Source organism: Pipra filicauda, unplaced genomic scaffold (genome assembly GCF_003945595.2).
Source record: "Pipra filicauda isolate LSUMZ 115617 unplaced genomic scaffold, ASM394559v2 scaffold582_size373904_pilon, whole genome shotgun sequence".
In the NCBI taxonomy this organism is placed as follows: Eukaryota; Metazoa; Chordata; class Aves; order Passeriformes; family Pipridae; genus Pipra; species Pipra filicauda.
In genome coordinates this window covers 129,319-147,231 of record NW_024104734.1, presented here as the reverse complement: position 1 = coordinate 147,231, position 17,913 = coordinate 129,319, and the positions used below count along the sequence as shown (strand labels likewise).

Below are 17,913 nucleotides of genomic sequence, written 5' to 3'. Positions count from 1 at the left end.
TCCTGGAAGCTCCTTTCAGCCAGTCCAGCTCCAGCAGAAGCAGCATCAGGAGCTGGCACAGAGCTGACTCACCTTTGAACTGCACGATTTCTCCATTCTGGGTTTTTGGGAGCCCTTTCAGACACACTTCAGTGGTGAGGGCCAGGGCAATGCCACAGCTCCCCAGCAGGAAGCCAATCTGCTGCCCACCAGCATCCTGAGGGAAGAGGGGGAAAAGTCACTCCCTGTTCTAAGGTGACCTGAAGTGAGATTCCCCCTCACCAAAATCCAGGGTTTGGTAACGCTCTGGGAACTGGGGAGGAAGGAGAAGAAGAAGAAGAAAAAGAAACAACCCATTCCCACAAACACCCAGAATCACAATTAGAGCAACCTGGCCTAGTGGAAAGGGTTCCTACCCATGGAAGGGGGTGGAACTGGGTGGGCTTTAAGGTCCAACCCAAGCCATCCTGGGATTCTGTGAAATACGTCCCTGGCAGGATTAAAATGCACTGGATGTGAAATCCAGAGAGAACAAGTGCTCCTGCCCAGCATCCAGGCAGGGCTCACACCCCATCCAGTGTCATTAATGGAAACCCAGATGCTCCAAAAAGGAATCAAGAGGCAAAAACCAAAAAGCAGAACGTGTAATTACAGCGAAATAACGAGGCCTCTCCATCCCCAGGAGCTGATTCCTGCTGCACAGTGATAAAAAACCCCGAAATGAGGAGGCTCAGTCAGGGACTGACTGGGTAAACCCTGCACAGGTTTGAATTTTGCATGTGGTTGCCACAGCAGTTCGTGCAGAGAAATGGAATCAGAGCTCTGTGATCCCAGAGCATTCCCAGACCAGCTCCCCCCTCTCCTGCCACATGTTTGCCAGGAGACTGCTGCTTTTGCTTCCCTTAGGAAATCCTCTGGTTTATGTGGCAACAGTGCAGAGATTCTGGTAAGGGGTGAGGAAAACGCTTTTGTGGAGCAGATAATTTACAAGAAGTGCCTCAGAAATCTTCAGGAACACTGAGCACCCTCTTGTCCAGCAGAGCCCAGCAAGGCTGGACTGAGCCCCCTCCCATCACCCAGGGGGGCAGGTCCTCCCTGTTCTGCCTTCCCCAGAAACGAGCTGCAGGGAGGGGATGAAGGCTGCAGCTTTCAGGAGAACTGAGCAGCCCCAGCTGCTCAGCACAGCTCTGGTCAATACGTTTTTCCACTTGGAAATGCCATTCCAGGCTCCCAGAGGTCCTCGTGGGCACACGGAGCTGCTCAGGCAGCAGCTGGAGGCTGGGAAAACGCTGTCAGAGGCTGATGGTCTGACTTGGTTTCCATCCCACCATCAGCCCACGGCTCCTCCAAGTTCCAGCAACGTTACCTTTCTGGTAAGAGGTACCTCTATAGGCACTGGGATCACTTCTGCCAGCAGACAGCCATAAAATGCCACCATGAACATCACGGGGTCGTTGTTGGGGTAGACAAGGGCCACCTGCAACCCACACAGGTGTGTTGTTACTTGAAACAGAAGTCAGAGCTGCACAGTTCAGACCTGCAGGGACTAAAACTCGGGAAACTTTGTGCTTTTTCACGTTTTTTTTCCTCCCACAGAGGGCATGGAATGGGCCTGAGCTCCTCACGGAGTCACGTCACCGTTCCCATGTGTGAGGGTTGCTCACACAGCCAAAACAGAGATCACACCCTGGGTCTCTCTCAGAGCTGCAGAGCTCTGCCTCAGATGTATTTCAAAGTCCAGAGATAAAAAGCTGCTCCCAGAGGAGCCAGAGCCACTGCAAAATTACAGGAATTCCTTTCCCCAAGTAGCCTGTCCCCGGGATCGGGGAACTGCTGTGAAAAGAACACAAGATCCTGGTGCCTGTGGCAAATTACAGCCCCCCCAAAACCCCAGAGGGAGAACCAGGCAGCCCCAAAGTCATACCCTGTCTCCAGGTTTTAACACAGGCTCGTTTTTGGTCCCCAGTTTATTGAGCAGGGTGTAGGCCAGCTTGAGACTTCTGCTCCACAGTTTGCCTGGAACACAAGAGAACAGGGACTTGCACGGCTCCAAACCAGCCAGCACAGGGGAACAGTTCAACCCCTGGCTGCTCTCACCCCCTGCAGCCCCACTGGTGTGGCCAGAGGGGTTTTTGGGAGCCCCTTCCCCACCTGTGCTGTCCCCACTGCTGCTCTGTGAGCAGGGGCAGGGAGGGCTGGGCCCCCACTCACCGTATGTGAGGGTGTAAACGGGTTTTCCTGTCACATCCAGGGCTGTCAGACAGGGACACTTGGCCTGGGTGGTCCCCCAACGCTGCAGAGCTGCTTCCAGGGCAGGAGGCCAGTTACAAACCACTCCCAGGGGCTCCCCCTTCACCGGGGTCATCTGCCTGCCCTCGGGCTTGGGCTGGTTGGGGTCGGGCTGGGGGACTGAGAAAATGCAACACTATTTCCAGCAGATATACAGGAATGTTTCCAACACAACCCAAACACAATATTCCCACTCCTTTCCCATTCATCACCCGACAGCTGAGCTGGGAAGACGCTGAAAACAAACGTTTTCAGCATTTAAAAACCCCCCAGCCCAGCCCATTTCTGCCCAAAACAAGCCATGGGGAACAGGCTCCTCCCAGGGAGCTGTTTAAAGGTGTTCAACACATCAAGTGAGGGGCAGGAACACAGAGGTGGAGAAAAGGAAACCTTACAAAAATAATGGCTGGGATGAAACCTCCAGTAAGGACAATCCCTTCTGGGAAATTAATTAACGTGGCCTAAGCAAATGAAGGGGTTTCAAAAACCTATTTAAATAGTTTTCTTAAGAAGTTTAGTGCTGAGGAGGTCCCCCAGAGCTCAGCAGAACAAGTAAATTACTTCAGACACTGGTTTTGTGTGAGACTCTTCATGGAGGCTGCTGCAAACACTGAATCAGAGTCAACCAGGGCACAGATGAATTCAGTTCTTTGCAGGTGTGACAGTAACAAATGACGAATAAAACCATTATTTGTGCCATTACCTTCCACGATTTCTTCAAAATCATCCACGAAGAATTCTTTCAGGGGTGGTCTTTTGGGCCTTTTCAAGGTGTTGAGCAGCTGCTGAATTTTGGTGGAGACTCTGCTGCTCACGGGGACACCTGGAGGGGAAGATTTGGGCCAGTAAAAGTGTTCTTCCTGTGCCTGTTACAAGCATTTACACCTCAGCTCCTCCCAGTGCAGGGCACCCACTGGTTCAGCCCCTGGTTTCTGTTCTTAAAGCTGTGCCAGTGCAGGAGGGACATTAATCTTACATCAGCTCTGCGTTAACTCCGGTCAGAAAACGCCACTAACAGAGATTTGGGGTTTAAAGCATTTCCTCCCTTCCAAATCCTGATTTCCAGCACCAGCAGAGGGGACACACCAGGACACCAGTGTCACCTCCTGCACAAAGCTTTCCCTCAGACAACCTGGAGCATCCTCAGCTCCACGGCAGCTCAACCAGGAGCCCGGAATTCCATCATCTTTTCCCTTTTTTGGGGGCTCTGGGACAAAAATCCTTCCAAACCAATCAGCCCCAGCCGTGCCTTTGTCATTTTTTTGCCCTTCCCTCCCTACCATCAGCAGTGTCCATGAGGCTGGAGCGGTTGGATCCCTTGTGCATCCCCTTGACAATTCCAGAGGGAGGGAGGTCGATCGCCGCCGGCCGGGCCGAGGGGGTGGAGGTAGTTGCTGTGACATCTGGGGGGACTGAGAAATTTTCTAAAAAGAGGGAAGAAATCGGTTAAATACTCCTTTTAAATCGGGTGGCACAAGCAAAAAAAAGTTGTCAGTGACCTGTCACCAACATTAAGGGTTTAAGGGGTTGGATGTCTGTTTATTAAATGCTAAACCACTCTGATCCCCTAAATGTGAAGCACATTTATCTGCTCTGGGAAAACCAAAAGCCAAAGGCTCCACGTCAGGAGAGTGGTTCAGCAAAGCAGGATTCCTGTTCTTGGTTTCTAAACCTTGAAGCTCAACCTTGTGACATTCCAGACTTTAAAAAAAAAAAAATATAAAAAATAAAATAAAAAAAAAAATATAAAAGTTTGAGATTCACGTGAGCTCTGAAATCTCCAAAGCCCAGCACAAACCCCTCCCTCACCTATGCACTGATTCCTCTTGCTAGAATTCTACTATTTAGCTTTTTTTTGTCGGTCAGGGCTTTCAAAACCAAAACCACGTGAGAGTTTGACCAAAGCAGATCAGCAAAAATCGAGTTGGGTTTCAATTCCTTCCAGCTGGGTGGTTACAGAGCCTGTCCAGCACTGACAGAACAAACCCCACGAGCAGTGTGAGCTGCTTGAAGGTGCAGGACACTGTCCTGCCTTGGAGAAGAGGCTGGAAGTGCATCCTGCAGGAATTTTCCAGTGAAATCTCTCTTAAATAAAGGGCTTTTTGCTTATGTGGGATTTCTTTACACGACCCAGCGGGTTCAGTCATCTGATAGGGCAAGAATATTCTATTCTGGCTTAACAGCACCAGCAACTGGTGCTTACAAAGGAAAAAAAAACCCAACAAATTCGAAGCTCAGAGAGCCTGGAGCCAGATCCTACATAATTCCCACTGAAAGGGTTTTGTGGTTGGTTCTCTGTTGATTTCCCTTTTTTTCCAGGGATTAAAACCGACCCATTTCTGCATCCCTTTGGAGATCCAGTGGCAAGAAACACTTCCCAAGCACTGCACTTCTCAGATCACTGAGAAGGACCTGGATTTGTGCAATCCAAACATCTGCAGGACTTTTTATTTCTCTCTCCAGAGAGATGCACAGAATTGTGTGAGTTCTATTCACTTAAATCAGCTGCTAACACGGGGTGAATGTGACAAATATAATTCTGACACAGATTTAAAGCTTCTACTGTGCATAAAACACTGATTAGATTAGACAGGAGATATTCTGTCGGTGAAAAGCTGTATTACCTTAATTCATTACACAAAAGGTAACGTGGCTTTCTGCATTCTCCAATTAAAAACAGCCTCTCTGCTTCAAAGACATTCATTATATCGACTACATTTTATGGGCAATTTCCTCAGTTTTCCATTCCAGGAAACAATTTGCATCCCAGCAAATAAACAGACAAAAATAACAGCAATAAAAAAAACCAAAACAAATAAGTTGAAACAGTCCAAACCACCAGCACTTCTATGCACTGCTTGCCCCCAAACCAGTTAAGCAGAAGCAGAGAGCACACGGAATACAGACATGTCCTACAGGTGCAGGAATTCCCTCCCCAGCAGCTAAAAAAAGGACAAAAACATAACACAGAGCAAAAAAAAAACAAACTTGGCCATTTCATACAGAAGCATCAGCAGCAAAGGAGCACCTCAGAGCCTCAGAAAACTGAGCCTGGGGGATCCAGATCTGTAGATTCTGCTCTGTCTCCTCAGTACCTGGATGCTCTGGTTGTTCCTCAGCCAGTCAGGGCAGAGCTGGGCTGAAGTTTTACTCTGATTAACCCTTTTCTTTTTTTTTTTTAAGGGCAGGTTCATTTGTTCCCACACACAAGGCTGGGTTTGGCTCTTTCTCTCTCCTGATCTAAGGCAGACAATAAACCCTCAGGGCTCAGATGAGGATGGGCAAACACAGCACTTCCCCACTCCACGGGCACAGACACCCCGAGGAATTTGGGACACGGATGGAAAAGCCACTTGCACGGGGCAGTTTTGTGCCCACAGGAGAGCTGCAGACACAAAGCAACACAGCACAGAGGTTGTGCCTCCTGCTCTGCCCACGCTGTCCCTGGAGCCTCCTCTGCTTCCAGAGGCTCCTGCTCCCGCTGCCCCTTTTCCAACTGCCTTGAAATTCTTCGGGGGGAACAAAACCCAAGGTGATGGTGGGACTCCAACCAGCCCTGGCAGGTTCCATCAACACCAGCTAAACCCTCACTCCGAATTTCCCCGTGGGGGAGGGACAACTCCAGCTTTATCAACACAGTCTGAACTCGAAGCCACCGGTTCTGTCGGCACCCAGCTCCTACCTATTCGAGTATTGGCAAATACATCAGCTAGTGACCCACTGGTCCCTTTGCCTTCTCCATGGGAAAGCGTAGAGGATGCTGATGAGGATGTGGATGACCCCTGAACAGATCGGTTGATCCAAGACTCAGCATTCTGTAAGCTCTGGTGCAATGCAGCAGAGAGAGCGGCCTGGCGCCTGAGCGAGCCCTCGTCCTCGGAGGCGGAAGACGTGTCTGTGTGGAAGCAGAGAGAAAATCTAACTGCTCAGGGGAAAAGCACATGGCACTGAACATGCTCTTTTCCAGTCACATATCAACAGGCTTTTTCCACAGAGGGTCTGTTTTCCACGGCTTGTTGCACTGGTCAAACCATTAAAGCAGGTGGGAACACACTCACCCCTGGTCGATTCACCTTCCCCTGGCTTCTCCAAGCCTTAGGATTTATCCCTTGTTACTTTTCCCTTCGTATTCCACGATATCAGATGCTGCTTTGCCTAGTTCTGAGCTGGGAAGTGAGGGCTCGGTGTCCTTGTGGCAGAGCAAACTCCCAGGAACAAAGCAGAACTCAGGGAACGGCCGTGCCAAGGCCGCAGCAGAAAATGCTTTTGTCCGGGGCTCTAAATGGGGCCCTTTCAACCTCAGAAAACAAACAAAAAGCCCAGCCCCAAAACAAAACAGAGAAATCTGCAAGGAGGAACTGTTCCTGTGTGTCCCAGAGCACAGACACCTCGGTTGTCCCCAAATTGTGAGTTCAGGAGTTATTTATCACGGAGCCAGCACTCAGGACTTGGGATGCTGGTGCTAAATACAAACACTCGGGTGGCTCTGGCCTAAAATTTAGGTGCTCTCAAAAGTGACTTTCTGCCTACACTCAAGTGGTAAATTAAACTATCAAATCATGTCCTCCCCACTTGCCAGAGTGGAAGGGAGTGGAGTGGGACTGAATCCAGCCCCGCTGGAAACGCTGACCTTTATCCACGTGACACCCCCAGCTCGGGATGTGCTGCAGTCCCAGACAAGTGAGCACAGAGCTGAGCCCCAAAGCAGACACCAGGAACATGCACCAGCCCCCAGGAGAGAGGAGGGGAGAGAAGGAAGTGTGATAAAGCAGGAGGTAGAGAGGAGGAGGAGGAGGAGGAGGAGGAGGAGGAGGAGGAGGAGGAGTGACATGGCCCAGCAGAGCGGGTTCAGGGGATATGAATCCCCCCAGGAGACAGGGATTCATAACATTTGGATGACTTTGTCCATCCAAATGGCTGCGATGCTTCTGCACGATGAGACACGACACAGAAAACCACACGGACTCGTTTGGAAGCCAGGGCATTCCAGCTGCTGGAAAACACAGGGTTATCCATGTCTGCTGCTGGAAAACAGAGGGTTATCCATGTCTGCTGCACGTGCACCACACCAGACACCACGTTATCCGGGGGGGGGGGGATTCTGCTGCAGCCACTACACAGGGAGGGGTGGGAAAAGTCCTGCAAGGCTGGAATCCCACCAGACCCCTCTGAGGTCCTTGCCCAGAAATGTTCATCACTGCAAATCCTCCTCCTGCGTGCTGAGCACTGAACCTTAAGGAAATCAAGACGTGAATTATGCAGCAGGAACAGGAGTGAGGGAAGCAGAGCCGGCCTCAGGGCAGGCCTGGCCAGCCTGAATCATATCCATGGAATACCCAGAGCTGGACCCACAAGGATCATCCGAGTCCAACTCCAGGCCTTGCAGAGGACACCCCAAAATCCCACCAGGTGGTTCTTTAAGAACTCCTGGAAGAGGAGCCCCTTCCCCAGCCCTGACAGAGCTCCAGGACAAAGAGTGTGGGAGTCTCTTCCCGGTGTGTGAAGAGCTGGAACACTCAGCCCACTGCAGCCCCTGGGCTTGGCTGCTGCTGAGCCCCTGGACCTTCCCAAGGCTCACCTGGGGGAGTGCAGGCGTCTGCTGGGGACTGGACAAACGTGGAGCGTCGCTTGGTGGGCATGGGCAGGGCCATCTTCTGCTCCTTGTGCTTGGCCAGCGCCGCCTGCACCGCTTCCGTGTGGATATCTGGGGACAGGAAGGGTTCCTGAAGTTTGGCAAGCTGAAGGCAGGGCTTTTTTTTTTTTTTTTTTAAGTCTGGAATGTTCTGGATTAGTCATTATATATCCTTGGGTCACCAGCAACTTCCAGAGAGAAACCTCAACCCCACCAGCTCTTTCCCCTCAGCCAAAGATTATCCTAAAATATGCCTGTGCACAGCTTGAACATGCACCGAGGGTGTGCAGCCCCAGGTGCACCCAGGTCTGTGCACTGACAGTTGCCTGGTTTAGGAGAAACCTCCTGTTCCCAAATGGATGCAGATTTCATGTAAATCTGGGAAGTTTAGCTGTGGTTGTAAAGGCAGGCTGATTAGGAACTGAAGCAGGCTGGGACTTGAGGCTCCCACCCCTCTGCAAGCCCCAGAGCTCTTTAAAGGAAGACACACACCACTGGTGAGGAGGAATCAACTTGTTAAAAACCTGCCGTGGCCAGGGAGAGCTCATCTACATTCACTTCTCAGACTGATGTATTTTAATTATGCTTTTGCAGAGCCCAAACTGGGCTCTCCTAACACTCCACGGAACGGGGGGATACGATGGGGAAGGGAGACCTGAGGAGCTTAATTTGCCCACACTGAGAGGAAAACGTAATTCTTGCTATTGCAAAGCGAAAAACAAAACCAGGTGGAGTTAAAAAATGGGTGCCACCACCTTGCCCCTTCCTGAAGCAGGGCAGGAGTTTGGGAGGTGGCGACAAATTATTTGCTTTTTGGACTTAATAATAATAATTCTTTTTGATTCGGCGGCTGCAGCCCCACGAGTCTGATGTTTCTTTGCAGGGAACCACCCCAGCGAGTCGTGGAATAATAATTTTGATCCCTTGAGGGGACAGAGCACGTTCCTCCCCCACGAGGAGGGGCCCAGGTGGCTCCTGCCCTGCCCTTACCGGAGCGATACCGTTCATCTCGGGCTCCCCCGGAGCGAGCGCGGTGGAATTTGGAGGAGGAGGAGGAGGAGGATGCTGAGGCTGGAGCTGCGGGTGGAGCGGGCATCTGAGGTGGTCTGGATTCCTTCTGTAACGCCGGATCAACCCCTGGAAAACAGGGAGCAGGGAATAAAAGGAGCTTTTTCTGAACCCCGCTCTTTCCCGTGGATGTTGGGGAGCTGGTTTGTCACTCCACGTCCCAGTGACCAGCTCGTTATTGACTGGAAAACCAATAATAAACCAGCAGCAAGAGCCTTTGCTGTCCCCACTAATTACAAACCCAAAGATATCTCCAGCTGGCCAGTCCTGGCTCCCTTCAGCTCACCAAGAGTGGGGCTTTATCACCCAGGAAAAGTTGGTTTTGCCCGTGAAAACAAGGAGCTAAACAGACACCTCTGCAGCATTTATTTGCCTTCACCCATCCCCAGAGGGTTTTGTTTTGATCCAAGGGCAACACAACTTCACCAGCTGAGAGCCAGAAGAGCCTCATGTTTCCTGATCCCCCGAGTATTTACCAATTCAGGCACCCACTAGATGTCAGCAGCAGATTTAACACTATTTTAACATGAATTATTAAATTCCTATTCGGTTCTTTCGTAAGTCTTGCAAAAAGCCTCTCGTCTCTCTGCGGGGCATCACAGGGCAAACATGACATTCCAGTCAGGAAGGGATCAAAGGTGCCTGGGAGTGACATGACACACGAGAACAAGCTCTTTGTTTCAGTCTTTTGCTCTGACATAAGAACATGTTGCAGTGGCCTCGTTCAGAGGAGGGGAAAGTGGAAATCACTGATGGTTGCACAACAAAGCAGCACGAGGGAGCCGAGCCTGGCAGGTGACAGGTGATTTATTCCACTGTTGCCTTCGGAATTATCCTGCTTTCCACTGGCAGGAACGTGACAAACACGGCGGAGAGAGACGAAAAATGAATTATTTATGTTTGTTATTTATCGCTGGCTCTTTGAAGGATGCTGGGGGTTTGGTAATCGCCCTCGGATTCTAACGAGAACTGACTGTTTTGTGATCCCCGTGTTTGGAGATTCAGAGACTGAATCACTGGAAGATCAACAAGGATAAATGTTTGCATTAATAACGAGGACAGCAATGCCCAAGGAAGCAGCAGCCAAACCTGTTACTCTGCCATTTGTACTGGGGAGGGAACAGCAGTGCTGCTGGGGGACTGGCTGGTCCTTGGAAAAGGGTTTTTTTTCAAGCTACATGCCTGTAAAAAACCATGGAAATCACCAAATTGGAGTAGCCAGGGTTTCCAGGGCAGCCTGAACACACTCCCAGAACCCAGGGACACCCACCAGGTCCCCCCTAGTTATTCCTCTTTGGAAGCTCAAAGGCAGGGGGAGAGAAGAATTAAAAAATAAACAGCAAAACTTCACAGCAGAGTATTTTCTGCTGGATTTTGGGGGGAGGGGACACCCCAGGGACACCCACCAGGTCCCCCCCCCCCCCAGTTATTCCCTTTTGGAATAACACGATGCTCAAAGGCAGGGGGAGAAAAGAATTAAAAAATAAACAGCAAAACTTCCCAGCAGAGTTTTTTCTGCTGGATTTTGAGGGGGGGGGGGGGAAGGAAGCACAGAAATAACACTTCTTCCCCAAAATGCCACGACTTCAGGGCAAGAAGTTGGACCTTGCTGAACCTTGTGGGCCCCTTCCAGCTCGGGATATCCCACGATTCTGTGGAATGAAACACTGAAGTGCCAAACTCTGCCGTGTTCCCACCGAGTGAGAGCAGCAGCAGCACTTCTGTCCCATCACCAGAGCGAGTTCCACGCACAAAAACGGACGTTGCACCAGGAAGAAAATTAATCTCTGGGCAATGAGTTGTGCTGCCTTCCCTCCACAACAAGCAGGCAGCTGCCAGAGGCTGCGAATGGAGCAGGGATTCGGCAGGAGGAACCTCCTCGATGATCCTCTGACGTGCCCTGACACGTCACCTCCCCTCCCTCACCTCACTGCCACCAAATGGAGACACCCTGAGCCAACCCCAGGACGGGGCTGGGAGAACTGGGATGTGCTGGGAGCCAGCACTGAGCGGGTTTTGTTGTTGTTTGTTGTTGTTGTTGGGGAGTAAATTAATTTTCCCCTCATTACCAAGGTGACCCGATTCCCAACCCCTCACGCACGACTTCCCCAGGATTTTTATAACGGGAGGTTCCCAGGCACTGGGGCAGCTGGGTGTGAGATGGGAGGAAAAACTGGGGGGCCTGAGCAGGAAGGGCAATTAAAGCTCTTTGTTAATTGGTGACCTCCAGCATCCCGGGCCTGGGCCTGGACTCCAGCTCCGTGTGCAGCTCCCCGAGCTCTCAATTAATCTCCCAGTCCTGCCAAACACTTTTCTCCTCTCCTAATTAAGGGTTTTCCGAGACAAACCCAACCCCTGAGCAGTGCCAGGAACGAGGGGCCCAGGATTGTGGCATCTCCAGCCTCGCCCAGGCCCGGGACAAGGGCAGGGCTGCCAAGAGGCTCCGGAGCCACCAAAGGATCCCACATTTCCTCCCGAGGCTCCCGGGATCTCCACGGGCACAAGCACTGGCCTGGGAATCTAAAAACCCACTCAACAAATCCTCCTAAAGAGGGATCAGTCATTTATATATCACTTTCTGGGTCCTTTCAAACAGAAAAATGGATTTGACACGAAGGCGGCCACCGAGCCTCCAAGATTCCCATCACACCCCAGTCCAGGGAGCAGCCCTCGTTTGTAACAAAATCTCCAGTTTGAAGGCTAAATTACAACTTTTGCTTGCCTTGCTCCCTCCAGCACGTGGCTCTGGCAGAACACACCGACCTTTTGTGTAAAAACCCCAATTTTTATCTCGGACAAGGGAACAGGCCCCAGCTTTCAGTGAACTCACGACCTAATCCAGCCTGAAACCAGCAGGGCTGGAGAGCAGGAATGACACCAGCCAGCGTGGAAGGGTCTGGAAGCTGCCACATGACAGCTTTATGTTCCTCCATCGAGTGCCTGAAGGGACCTGCTGTCATTTCCCTCCCAGTCCTGTGGTGCTGATGGGCAATAAATGCACTGGGAGCCTTCACTCTTCATTAATTATCTTTTTTTTGGCAGCAGCTCAGACTTGGGAAATTCCAGGAGGTCCGTTCAGGACTCCCCATCACACCCAGTAAGAACCAGACCCATCAGTGGTTCATGGCTGAACCTCTCAGCAGATCAGTGACACAACAGTTGTGGGTGAGCAGCCCCACAGAAATGATCAGACACACGTTCAGCCACGTCCTTCAGCTCACAATTATATGTAATTATCCCACAGCCAACGAGCTGAGCTGCCCAGGATCTCTGAACCCAAGGAAACAGGTGGGAGCAAAGCAAAATAAAGCAACAAATCATGAAAACCCTCGTGTTTCTCCAAGGAGGAATTGAGGTGGCTGAAGGACACGGCACGGACCACGCTCAGAAGCTCTGGAGCTGCCAGGAATCCCTGGAGTTCCACAGGAACCACAGGCAAAATCCTGCCCGAGCCTTCCTGGCATCCCCACACCTCCACAGTGGGATTATCCACCCAGGGAACACACATGGAACAGAATAATCCAGAGCTGGCAGAGGGATCTCGGGGCTCCACAGCCACTCCCCAGACCCCTGGAATGTCACAGCTCCACAAAATCCCCATGCCAGATGGAACAAGGACCTACCTTGGCTTTGGGGGACATATGGAGCCAGCAGCTTTGCTCTCTTCTTCTCATACCCCTTCTGTGTGATGTCCCCTAAAACCAAGCAGACAAAAATCATTTTTCAGTCTGAGCTCTCTTTGCTTCTCCTTCCAGTGCCACGAAGGTTTCACCTGAAAACAGCTGAGGAAAACCTGCAACCCAGCAAGTCCAAGAACATTAGGATTTCAAAGCTCCACGTTACAGAACTTCTGCAGTTTCCCTTGGGATCAGAGAGCTGCACCATCCACTATTTAAATGCAATAACTTGGATCAGAGCAGCTATCTAGATGGAATATCAAAGCAAGGAAAACCTAAAAAGGGAAACTTGGGAGTGCATGAAAATGTTCTGTAACCACAGAGCCAACCTGGGCGAACAAAGGGGAAGAATTCCCAGCCAACAGGGAAAGTGCAAATTTGGAGCCTCACCTTCAACTCATCAAACTGAGAAGAGCTTTCAGCAAACCCAAGCCAGTCCCCTGCAGGAGCTGCTGAGGGCACCTCCAAAACCTGAGGTGGGGATGGACAGATGCAGGACTCAGGTGGGGTCTCACAAGAGCAGAGAGAGGAGGAGAATCCCCTCTAAAGTGACTATTCCAGAGGACAGAATAAAGTATTTGTAAACTTTTCCCTTTTTTTTTTAAAAAAACTAATCTGTCTGATCCTGGAGATGCACCATCTGGCTGCTGTCCTTTGTTTTAATTTCTCACGTTACATCAGAACCACAAGAAAGAACTGAAACCTTGAAGGGATTAAAACAAAAAAAAAAAAAAAGCCCTGCAGGGTTTTCAAGCCTTTTCACAGCACTTACAACCTCTTATCTCTGGGGCCCCAAAGATGGGGAGCCATCAAACACAGCACTAAGAAAACACAGAATCATTTGGTATCAGGCTAAAATCAAGCCACAGTTCCACGATGACAAGCAGTGAGTGATCCCAAACAGGATGTTTTCTTTGCTGGGAGGGAACAGCACCAGCCACGGGGTTTTGCTCCCAGCAGGATCCTCCTGCCTGAGCTGGGGGGGCCACAGCACAAAAGGGGATTTACAGGGATCTAAGCCTCTCAGCAGCACCAGTGTCTCTGCTCAAACATTCCAGCTGGCTGCCCAGTTTGCTTCCAAAGGTGATCTGTGGAATGCCTGGAAAGGGAACGGACTCCACTCCACACCAGTGGCACTTGGAACACCCAGAACAGGAATTCCAGAGCTGGAGTGGGACTCAGTGGCTTCAAACTGCCAGAGATTAGATATCAGCACAAAATCCTTCCCTGGGAGGGTGGGCAGGCCCTGGCACAGGTTGCCCAGAGAAGCTGTGGCTGCCCCTGGACCCCTGGGAGCGTCCAAGGCCAGGTTGGAGCAACCTGGGCTGGTGGAAGGTGTGTCCCTGTGCCCAGCAGAGGGTTGGAACTGGATGATCTTTAAGGTCCCTTCCAACCCAAAGCAGCCCCATGACTCTGTGGCTCGTGCTGCTCAGGGCAGGGTGTGTGTCTGCACCCAGAACTTTATCTCACTCCTCACCCTACGCCGGAGTCAGGCCCCGACAAGCCCAAACAAATCCAGCAGCTGAAAGGGAGAATGTCCACGAAGCACTGGAATGCCAAGCAAAGCAGGAATTTTAATGCCTGACTGCAAAGCAGGGCCCAGGTAACGCTGACCCAGCTGCCTGGACAGGTACCTGCCAGGGCAGAGGGACACCCCAACCAGAGCTCCTGGAGCTCCTGTGCCCGAGCACGACGTGCTGAGCGACTGCAGGAGCTCCAAACCCCACCAGCTCTGCCCAGCTCTGCCTCTCCACCTGCAGAGGCAGCTTTCAGAGGATCAGGGAATCTCCCGAGTATGAAGGGACCCATAAGGATCTTCCAGCCCATCCTGGCCCTGCAGAATCTCACCCCAACAATCCCACCCTGTCCCTCAGAGCGTTGTCCAAACCCTCCTGGAGCTCTGGCAGCCTTGAGGACCCTGGGGAGCCTGGTCAGTGCCCAACCACCCTCTGGGGGAAGAACCTTTTCCTGGGATCCAGCCTGACCCTGCCCTGGCACAGCTCCAGCCCTTCCCTGGGTCCTGTCCCTGCTCACAGGGAACAGAGGTCGGAGCTGCCCCTCGGGAGGAGCTGCAGCCCCCGAGGAGTCTCCCTTCAATCTCCTCCAGCTGAACAAACCCAGTGCCCTCAGCTGCTGCTCCAGACCCTTCCCCATCCCTGTGTCCCTGCTTTGGACCCTCTCCACCAGCTTTAGACGTTTTTTACCTCGTGGTGCCCAAAGTGCCCCCAGGGCTGAGGTGAGGCCGCCCCAGCTCAGAGCAGAGCAGGACAATCCCCTCCCTGCCCCCAGGACACCCAGTTCCTTTGGGAGGCACAGGGAGCCAGGGGATGGACACTGCAGGAAAACACACCTGCACGGAGAGGGGAGGGATTTCTCCCTATAACCCAACCCACGGGTTTGTTTGGAGCTCGTTATTTCGTGATTAATTTCCCCACAAGACTTAATTGGACTCTTGACATTGGTGGTTACACTCTACCTATATAATGAAACACTTGCCATGGAAAATGGTTGGAATTACTAAGGAATACAACACATACAAATAATCCAAGTACATTATGAACAAATACCAGAACTTTAAATGTAAGTCCTGGCAGCATCCATTTCTGGGAAGCAGAAACTCCTCATTAATTCCACACTAATATCCCACCAATAAAACAAACCCATCCTCACTGGAATGCAAACGGTTCCCAGACTGGCACTGGGAAATCTGAAGCTGAGATGAGACACTACTGAGAAACAAGAAGGTAACTCAGGGCAGAACTCTGCTCGTAACTGAGCCGGCCTCGTGATGCAGATCACTGACATTGCTGCTGAAAAAAGGATTTTCTGAGCATAAGCCAATAAAAAAAAAATAAAAGCCTAATGCTATTTGGCAAGAGCAGGAAAGTTCCAACAAGCAAAACTCGAGCAACAGAAATAAAGGTGATGAATTGCTGGGACTTCCCAGCAGTGCTGTGTCTTCCTAGTGCTGAATCTCCAGGTAGAGTTTGTTAGAATATAAAGAAATAAATCATTATTTTAACAGACAGGGTGATGGTCTCAAACACCTGCACAGGGTTAGAAAACATAAAGCTTCAATTTTAAGACCAGCCCTCCTGAAGTGGAATCAGGCAGGGATTGAAAGTAAGAGGAAAAGAGGGAAATCTGAGTTCTTTTGCAGAGTGCCAACCAAAACATCATCACCTGAAACAAAAGCTGCAGCAACACACAGGGATTGTCCTCTGGGGAAAAACCTCGTGTGCAGATTCACCTCATGAACAGGATGATGTGATTCCTGCAGCCACAACCGTCCTGCCCCGGTGACATCCCGAGTCCTGGGAGGGAGCAACGTCCTTTTGACACCCAAAAATTAATTTATGGCATAAAACCTCTTCTCCCTGGTCGTGCACAGTCCAAATTTGGGGCCAGTCCACCGAGACAGAAACTGAGGAACCACTAAAGGAGAAGTTTCCTTTCCCCCTGTTCCTTTTCCGCTGATCCGCGGGAAACGGCGAGACCCGGACACGAACGTGGACTTCCCCGTGGAATATCACCCACTGCAGCCACGGGAAGAGCAGCAGGACAATCCCCAGAACCAACAACACACACCTGCCTCAACCACCAACCCCACTCCCACCCTCCAACCACCCCGTGGCACTCGGGGTGCCGGATCCTCCCCGGGAACCACGACCCCTCTGCGGGCAGATACGAGGCAGGGCACTGCAAAGAACCAGTGAGAGCTGACAACTGGGCTTCCCAACGGGGTTTGTTCACTCCTGGGGGAGAAATCACCAACACAAACCGTGCTGGGACGCCCTCCTGGCTCCCTCCCAGCCCCAACCATCGCTGTTGGGGTCAGTCTATATTTATCCATGTCCCGAGCTGAGGGGGCCCCACGCAGGAAATGGGGCTCTGCTCAAAGGGAAGCAGCTCCAGGGTGTTTTGGAGAGCACATGGCAGCGAGCTGAGCTGCTGCTGGGGGGGAGGAAGAGGCTCTTCTTCCTTCCTGTCACTGCTGCAGTGACGGCACCGTCGTCTTCAGCCCCCACAGGTAACCCCGGGCCAGGGCAGGTGCAAACACAGCCCCCCGGCCACTGAAACCATGGAATCATTGGGGTGGGAAGGGACCTTCAAAATCATCTCATTCCCACCCCCTGCCATGGGCAGGGACACCTTCCACTAGCCCAGGTTGCTCCAACCAGGCCTTGGGCACTTCCAGGGATCCAGGGGCAGCCACAGTTTCTCTGGGCAACCTGTGCCAGGGCCTCCCCACCCTCCCAGGGAGGAATTTCTTCCCAATATCCAACCTAAAACTAACCTCTGTCAGTTTGAACCCATTTGCCCTCATCCTGTCACTCCAGTTCCTGATGAAAAGTCCCTCTCTGGCTTCCCTGTAGCCCCTTCAGACCCTGGAAGGGGCTGTGAGGTCTCCACACAACCTTCTCTTGCCCAGCTCTCTCAGCCTGTCAAACCACGCCGGACAATCCAGTTCAGCAGCTCCACACACAACCATTTCCCTCACTGCATTACCCAAACTCAAGAGTTTTTCCACCTCCCACCCAAAGCAAAGCTCTACCCCCACCCCAACACGTGAGAAACCTTCTCCTGCTCCTCCGCCAGCTTTAAAAGAAGAACCTAAAGAAATCCTACTCTGCACGACCCAGCAGGTCTTGCAAACACACCTGAGATGCCCTTCTGGGGATTCAGAACAGAAATCAACATCTGTGTTTTGCAGACACGACCAAGGAACAGGGACTTTCCTCACGTGGAATGCCCGGACAACAATCCCGACTGCCAACACCTCCGTGAGGGAACCCGCGAGGCCCTGCTTGTTTGGGATTACACAAGTGCACACCTGAGAGACAGAATTCCCTAGGAAAATGTCCAAAAACCAAAATGGATCCTGAGGTTAATTTTTTAATCTGACTCTCCCAATTTCCCGAGGGAAAATCCAGAACTGATCCTCAAACCCAACCAGGACGTTTCCGATCGCCGGGAGCGGCAGAGAAAGGCTCGACCTGGCCATGGCAGAGCCCAGGGGAGCCAAGGGAAGGGCCACCTGGGCAGCCTGGATGTTCCACCTGTATTCAAATCCTGCAGCAGAGGAGCCTGGAGCCTCTGGAGCCTCCGGAGGATCCCGGGGAGCCTCACTCAGCGCCCGGTGACGCCAGGGCGGCTTTTGGGCAATTAGCGCTGATGATCTTTGCTCACCAGTGGTGCTCAATCAGTGCAAGGTGGTAACACCAGCTAATCCTGCTGTGCTCAGACAATGCTCCTCTTTCAACATCC

General features: G+C 51.7%; 1 protein-coding gene across 5 annotated transcripts in view; it reads right to left on the bottom strand.

Moving 5' to 3' along the window:
- DIP2B (disco interacting protein 2 homolog B) overlaps positions 1-17,913 on the bottom strand; it is a 57,190-nt gene that overhangs the window by 25,278 nt on the left and 13,999 nt on the right. For 3 of the 5 annotated variants that reach the window (XM_039387689.1, XM_027732170.2, XM_039387687.1), the window contains exons 2-11: positions 12,592-12,663; positions 8,891-9,037; positions 7,847-7,972; positions 5,951-6,163; positions 3,549-3,692; positions 2,972-3,091; positions 2,191-2,388; positions 1,904-1,995; positions 1,346-1,456; positions 73-196 (exon numbers count right to left, since the gene is read on the bottom strand). In XM_039387689.1, the coding sequence (XP_039243623.1) occupies positions 73-196; positions 1,346-1,456; positions 1,904-1,995; positions 2,191-2,388; positions 2,972-3,091; positions 3,549-3,692; positions 5,951-6,163; positions 7,847-7,972; positions 8,891-9,037; positions 12,592-12,663 (1,347 nt within the window). The remainder of the gene's footprint in view (positions 1-72; positions 197-1,345; positions 1,457-1,903; positions 1,996-2,190; positions 2,389-2,971; positions 3,092-3,548; positions 3,693-5,950; positions 6,164-7,846; positions 7,973-8,890; positions 9,038-12,591; positions 12,664-17,913) is intronic. The other 2 variants (XM_039387688.1, XM_039387690.1) reach the window with 2 other exon arrangements.